The sequence below is a fragment of the Pyrus communis genome, chromosome 7 (assembly GCF_963583255.1).
Source record: "Pyrus communis chromosome 7, drPyrComm1.1, whole genome shotgun sequence".
Classification (NCBI taxonomy): Eukaryota; Viridiplantae; Streptophyta; class Magnoliopsida; order Rosales; family Rosaceae; genus Pyrus; species Pyrus communis.
In genome coordinates this window covers 3,522,623-3,529,525 of record NC_084809.1, presented here as the reverse complement: position 1 = coordinate 3,529,525, position 6,903 = coordinate 3,522,623, and the positions used below count along the sequence as shown (strand labels likewise).

The 6,903-nt window shown below is 34.5% G+C and overlaps 1 protein-coding gene across 1 annotated transcript; it reads right to left on the bottom strand.

Moving 5' to 3' along the window:
- Positions 1 to 2,056: 2,056 nt before the first annotated feature.
- On the bottom strand, positions 2,057 to 5,649 carry LOC137739648 (uncharacterized). Its single transcript, XM_068479293.1, has 10 exons — positions 5,452 to 5,649; positions 4,802 to 4,931; positions 4,097 to 4,235; positions 3,808 to 4,020; positions 3,580 to 3,718; positions 3,049 to 3,199; positions 2,850 to 2,959; positions 2,670 to 2,767; positions 2,518 to 2,587; positions 2,057 to 2,371 (listed from the first exon to the last, which is right to left on the bottom strand). Exons 1-10 carry the CDS (start codon positions 5,542 to 5,544, stop codon positions 2,282 to 2,284), a joined length of 1,233 nt encoding a protein of 410 aa, XP_068335394.1. The 5' UTR covers positions 5,545 to 5,649; the 3' UTR covers positions 2,057 to 2,281.
- Positions 5,650 to 6,903: the final 1,254 nt, after the last annotated feature.

Here is a 6,903-nt window from a genome sequence, read left to right as displayed (position 1 = left end):
ATTACTACTTGTAAATGAAATGTCTTAGATTCTATTTTCATCAAAAGTAAATTCAAATCATATTTTTGCTAGTTTATTATAAAGTTATACCAAATTATTTTATTTTAATGTAAATAATATCGTTAGATAAAAAAATATATATAATACGCCTTCTGTATGAGATAAGATTACAGCAGCCGACAAGTCTGTCATAGTTGGCAGAAGACTAGTATGCATCATGAATGCGAAAATCCAAAGACCCAATGGGACCAATGCATGGCCAATGAACAATACTTGGCTCAAATTATTAGAGGTGGATTGTTTTACCTCTCATTTCTATACTTTTCTTATGTCCGTTTGTGATATGTGATCACGGTTAAACCACATTAACTTTTTACATTAATTTTTTATAAAAATAATAAAACAAAAAGTAATAGGAATATAAAATGTTAACGTGACTTAACCGTGATCACACAAATGAGGATGAGAAGAGTATAGAAATGGGAGGGCAGACAATCCACCTCTCAAATTATTCTCGAACAATAATTATAATACAATTGCTTTTTTTTATTTATTATTATTATCATTAACAATTATCTTTTAAAAAAAATCATTCAATTTAAACACCTTTTAATCATTTATATAAATCAAACAGCTACTTATTATCATAATTGTTGATTTGTTTAACAATAAAAGGATTAGATCGAGTAAATTTTTTTTTTTTTAAATAATCTTTAAATAATAATAAAGAAAACTTTATTTTAAAATAATCTTTAAACATGCTTGTTCTTTGCTGATTGGCTCGTACAATACAAGTTGCAACTAGTGACCACTCTTGGATTTTTTCATGTAAGCCATAGCCTACAAGTAGTACCCATCCGGATGCATGAGATGTACTATTCCAGTTCCTCCTGCATATACAAAATAAGAATATTTGGAGAGAAGAAGAAAAAAGAAGGATCGATATCATGGATTCTCCTGCAACTGTGGTGGTGATGATGCTGCTGCTTATGGTGACGACGTCGCAGCTGCCCGGCACAAGCCATTGCATGGTGATGAGCAAGAGCAGCAACGTCTCTAACTGGTGTGACGGGCGCTTCGGCCAGTGCCAGCTTATTCCACAGGAGGGTTTGGATTTACTGGAGCCCGATGATAGTTTCAGGCATTTGGTGGAATTGGATATTTCAAATGCTCAATCAACTGACAAAATTTCTGTAAACGGGCTAATACCGCAATGTGATCGGAGAGGGAAGCCCCCCTGCGCTACAACTAGACCAGATGTAAACCTTCAAAAATGCGGCACGTACAACAGAGGCTGTTTTCGTCATGATTGAAAAATATAATTATATATGTGCTAGTTTCAATTTCTGTTCTTGTGCTTTGTTATTTATGTTTATGTCAGAAGAATTGCATAATATTCAGCTTGTACTCTGTTGCCCTACAGCTCTATGATTTATAAATCTCAATTCAAGAATTCAGTTTTCAAAGGAACTCGAAGTGGCATGGCTTTAACCTTTGGCCATTTCATTATTATATGAATCAAACAAATTGACGGTTCATCGTTAATCGGAATTGGCTTGGCTTTAACCTTTGGCCACTGATTTGTGCATTTTAACAATGTCGGTAAGGATAGAGTTCGTTTGGAAGAAGATGGGTAACAAGTACAACAAAGTCTTCGCCCTCTATTTGCCATGTGAAATTTGAATAGTCCCGGATGTATGAAGTGATTCCTCATTTTTCTATTTCATTTTATTTAGTTTATTACAAATTCAATCGTCAACAATCTTGGAAAGAACTAAAGTTCTTATCATTTCGGTTTGAGGAATGCAAACGAGACCCTCTTAAAAGTAACTCCCTATAGATTCTCTACCACCTTATAATTTAACATCAACTTCCGTGATAACATTGTAAAATATTGTGTCAAAAACATAATGATAAAAAGTCCATAAAAAGTGCCAAGTTGTGCTGCAAATGAACAAAATCTTAGAGATCAACGATCTGGGAGATGATGAGCGACTTAAAAGTACTTCTAGGCGATAGAAGTGTTTTCTAGAAAGAAAAAAAAACGAAAGCAAAGTGCTCTTAATTTTCCTGTTTTTAAATGCAACAGAAGTTGCCCAAACGATTAAGCGGTCGACCGTCATATCACAAGAGTACAATGTTATAACATTTGTAAACAAGTGCCTATTTTCCTGTCAAAATTTTCAAAAACATTTGATCCAAGTCGAAAATAACAGGGAACCAATAATACTCGTTCAACCTCTCGTAAGTCAATCAAGCACCTACGTTAAGACGTAATTTTCTAACGAATAACTAAGCCTTGCACCGCCTGTGATCCATCGTCAGATATCCTGTTAGCTCGAATGGTGCTGATAACGTTTGCAATATTACCCTGACAATGAGGAACTCTGTCAATATACGATTGTATAATGAAGATTTATGAACAATGCAATACAAAGAGTGGTTTTTCATACGGTAGCAATCAAAATCGGTTCTTAGTGGGCAGTCAGTAATGAAAACGCGGCTGCAGTTACTTACCCTCCAAGTTGCTAACTTTGTTCTTAGGGTAAGCCATTGTTCTTCCCCAAATACTCTCAGAGTACAGCGGCTGCAGATGAAAGGCCAATTCAGTTCAAGAACAAATATAAGCGTCTTTGTGTGTACACAGAAGGTACGAAACATAAACTAACCTCACAATCACCACTTGGTTCATCTGGTCCATTTTACAGTCCATTAACTTGGCAGTTATTGCCTTTACCACCCAAAGTTCAACTTCGTCATCATTAATCTGCCAAAACGAAGTGCATAAGCGTAATTAACCATGATGTCAAATAAAAAACCTCTGGAACCACAAAGGTAATCCAACTAACCTGAAGAGTATCTTTGATAACACCGTAAGGAATCCGTCCAGATTCATCAGAACCAAGATCCATCAAGGAAATCAACCTCATTTTAGTTATGCAGTCTTCATGGCCAAGACCTATAACGTTTCAAAAAGCATAATTTAGACAAATAAAAAAAAAGTAATATAGTCCAAAGAAAACCCAGTCAGTTGAAACTAAACTTTACCGTAGCTTTGCAGTAAATCAGAATTTGCAGCCTGGAACTCCAAGTAAGCATCCAGCCTCTGAGTCAGAAAGATCTTTAAAAGCTGATAGGCCAATGCATGCTTAGCATCCTTCTCCAGTTGCTCTACAGCAGGCATATTTAGCAAATCACACTGCAGCATAACAAAACTGACATATCAGTTATCTAAATGCCTAATGGAAGGGGACGATATGATCATCACAGCCACATGCTGAAAACCCAGTTGTTTTGAAGTGCTGATCTAAAACCAGCATTTCGTCGTGTGTTTATACAGACTAATGCCAGAAAAACAATAGTATTAATATATTACTTTATATCAATCAATTTTAAACTACTACACAATCAACTGGATCCACCTCATAAAGATAAGAGTTTTTGTTAACAAGAAAATGGAACTTACTTTGTAAAGGGTATATCACAAGTAAATAAGGATGAAGAGTCACCAAAGAGAAATACGGACTAAAAGATTAGTATAAAAAATCTTCAAAATTCCACTAGATCCTACAAAAATACCTGAAACATGTCTGGGGCCTTCACAAACTCAACAATTGTGCGTACGGCTTCCTCTTTGGCTTCACTCAATGTATGTGCATCTTCACCAGAAAAAGTCGCCAAGTACTTGGTCAGGAATTTGAAAGACTCCTTTGCCAAGCTGAAAATACAACAGACAATATAATCAATTGTTCTTAAAACAAATCGAGGAGAGACATGTATATATAGAAAAAAGATTACAAAACATACTTTTTGTGTTCTTTCAGAACATTAGCAATGGCAAGAAATAACTGCCTCTGATCAGAGATCCCAATATTCCACTCTTTCAAAAAACTTTCCACCTTTTTGAATGAAGGGATGACATGTTCAGCGACCTTCCCATTGATTGCCAAATTAAGCGCACTCAAGTAGACTAAGAACCGGCTATGTGGGTTCTCCAGTAGGTTGAACAGATTGAACAAACTGTAAAGAAAATGAAAAACGGTCAGAAGTACTCAAAATCAAAAAAGCTAAATTCATGATCACAAAGGTATCATACATCTTTAAGCGCAGTGCAGGCTTGTCACTTGGTTTTTGAGTAATCTTTGAGGATATAAGTTTTGCCATCTCAAGTGCTTCATCTGGATTTTCTGACTTTGTAACCATGTTGCAGATAACAGTGAATATGCACTCAAGATCTGGAAGGGAAAAAAAAGCATGAATTTGTGTATGATGAACATTGACAAAACCATTAAGCTATGACTTAATTATCACTAATAATTGAATGAGTTGATTCACCTACGATGCATGGACACAGACAAACGGATACGACACGACATGGAGATACGTCAAATTAACAACCACAAGGGAATATGACACAACACAGGGATACGAGGGGATACCATGTCCATGCATCGCTGTGATTCACTAAGTCCATAACGTCCAGCATTGATCAGTAACATTTTAAAGAATATTAGCAATTTCAATTTCTACATTGTTGAGCATCTACATCACTGACCCAAAACATATGCAGAATTTTGATGTAATTACGCTATAGAACTTCAAACAAACATTAAATAATAGTGGATGAACGAGGATTGGAAGAAAAACCTCTGCACCATCAACATGATGTCCTTCACATCAACATCAATCAGCTAAATGGTAAATTTGTGAGAACATACAGTCATGGAATGCAATACTAAGCCCCTCAATCCATTTAACTTCTTCAAAATAGTACATAAAATTTTCATAATACAAATTGTACCTTTTTCCGAGACCTTTGACAATATGACCTCAGCCGATGTAAGCATAAGTGACACCAAATCGAACCACCTGCCCATTACCACGCATTCTTGGGCTTCAGCACATAGTCTAGTAACTTGGGGCTCAGCAACCTGGCAGTTAGTCATGACGAAGATAAAAAGAAATTCACCAACTTCCGTAATGATATACATATGCACGGTATCTGTACACACATTACATCCGCTAGTATTTCGGATTTCTTTTGTTAGGAAAAAATGGTGGTGAAATATCAAATCTTACTTCACATTTATCAAATGCAGAAGAAGGAAATAAATCACCCCAATTTTGTTGTCATGAAATTCGGCAAACCCAAGTTTCGGATTCGAAAGCATTACAGTTAAAACTGAGTGTAGGCTTAAGTTGTTTAGAGAGTAATCATCTAATACGCAATAAAGAACTAAAATTTAAGAAAACAAATCTAGTATCTAATCACAGATTAACACTAACAAACCCTAAAATTCAGTTCAATGACTCGATCCAAAAAACCGAGCGGAAAGCATCCAACAACCGAATTGAATATAGAATAAACTATAACAAAATGGTATCTTGATCTAAATGCGCAGAGAAAACATGGAGGGGGCAATTAAGATAGGAGAGAGAAGAGTACAGTACCTCGTGGCCGGCGTCGGCCCAGGCGAGCTCGGAGGTGAATCGGACGACGGCGAGAGCGGGATCTTCCTCGGAGGTTTGCACCACAGTCGTCATTGTTGGAGCTCTCCGCAGCTGCAATTTGGTTGTTGTTTTGCAGCAGATACAGAGCAGGGGGAGAGAGAGAGAGAGACGAAAACCCTAGCCGAGGCTTAAGCTAGTATCGCCTATAAGTTTCATTCGGGGTCGTTATTTTATTAGAAAACTAACGTCAAAAAAACTTTCCGTTTAATTGAAAGTCTTTTGTAAAACTATAATAAATAATATCAGGGAAATGTATAAATGTGATTTTTCGTTAAAAGTAAATACTACCAGAAGTGTTTTGTTAAATCTCCATATTTTATTAAATTTTAATGAAAAAAATCAATAAAGATTTACTAAAATATTTCATCTCGAGTTCAATCTGGATCCTAGCCGGATTTTCTTTGTGAGGATCTCAAAGATCTGTAAATTTTATTCGTTCATCATAAATCGTATAGTTAGAAATTATTTTAAATTTGTTTTATTTAAAATTAAACATTTTTAAAGGTATAATGAATAGTACCAGAGAAAGGTATAAATGTGATTTTTCGTTAAAAATGAATAGTACCAGGAGTATTTTGTTAAACCTCCCTATTTTATTAAATTTTAATGAAAAAAATCAATAAAGATTTACTAAAATATTTCATCTCGAGTTCAATCCGGATCCTAGCCGGATTTTCTTTGTGAGGATCTCAAAGATCTGTAAATTTTATTCGTTCATCATATATCGTATAGTTAGAAATTATTTTAAATTTGTTTTATTTAAAATTAAACATTTTTAAAGGTATAATGAATAGTACATAAATGTGATTTTTCGTTGAAAGTGAATAGTACCGAAAGTGTTTTGTTAAATCTCCATATTTTATTAAAATTTAATGAAAAAAATCAATAAAGATTTACTAAAATATTTCATCTCGAGTTCAATCCGGATCCTAGCCGGATTTTCTTTGTAAGGATCTCGAAAATCTGTAAATTTTATTCGTTCATCATATATCGTATAGTTAGAAATTATTTTAAATTTGTTTTATTTAAAATTAGGGAATTATTATTGGCATCCCAAAAATCATATTCTACACTCTAAACTTTCTATATTAAGAAAGAAAAATACACTTGTGAGGAGTGTAGAATGAGATTTTTGGAGTGCCAATAACACTTCCCTAAAATTAAACACAAATAGTACATGACAATTATTGATCACACGATGTACGATAAATGAACACGATTCATGAATTCCCAAAATCCTTACAAAGAGAATCCGAAGAGGATTCTATTAGTTCAAACCATAATATAGATGAGTATGTTACGGAGACTAAAGTTTTCCTAATTTTTAAATTAAATTTATAAATTTAATGATGTGTCATAAATAGACAATAAGTACGTTAATCAACACTTAAC

Bases quoted from the DNA above. Each gene is read 5' to 3' on its own strand.
- LOC137739648 (XM_068479293.1), bottom strand. From the start codon at position 5,544: ATGACGACTGTGGTGCAAACCTCCGAGGAAGATCCCGCTCTCGCCGTC. The intron at 3,719-3,807 runs GTATGTTTTGTA...TTGTATTTTCAG, and splicing joins GTTCTGAAAGAACACAAAAA to CTTGGCAAAGGAGTCTTTCA. The intron at 2,960-3,048 runs GTAAAGTTTAGT...GAAACGTTATAG, and splicing joins TGATTTACTGCAAAGCTACG to GTCTTGGCCATGAAGACTGC.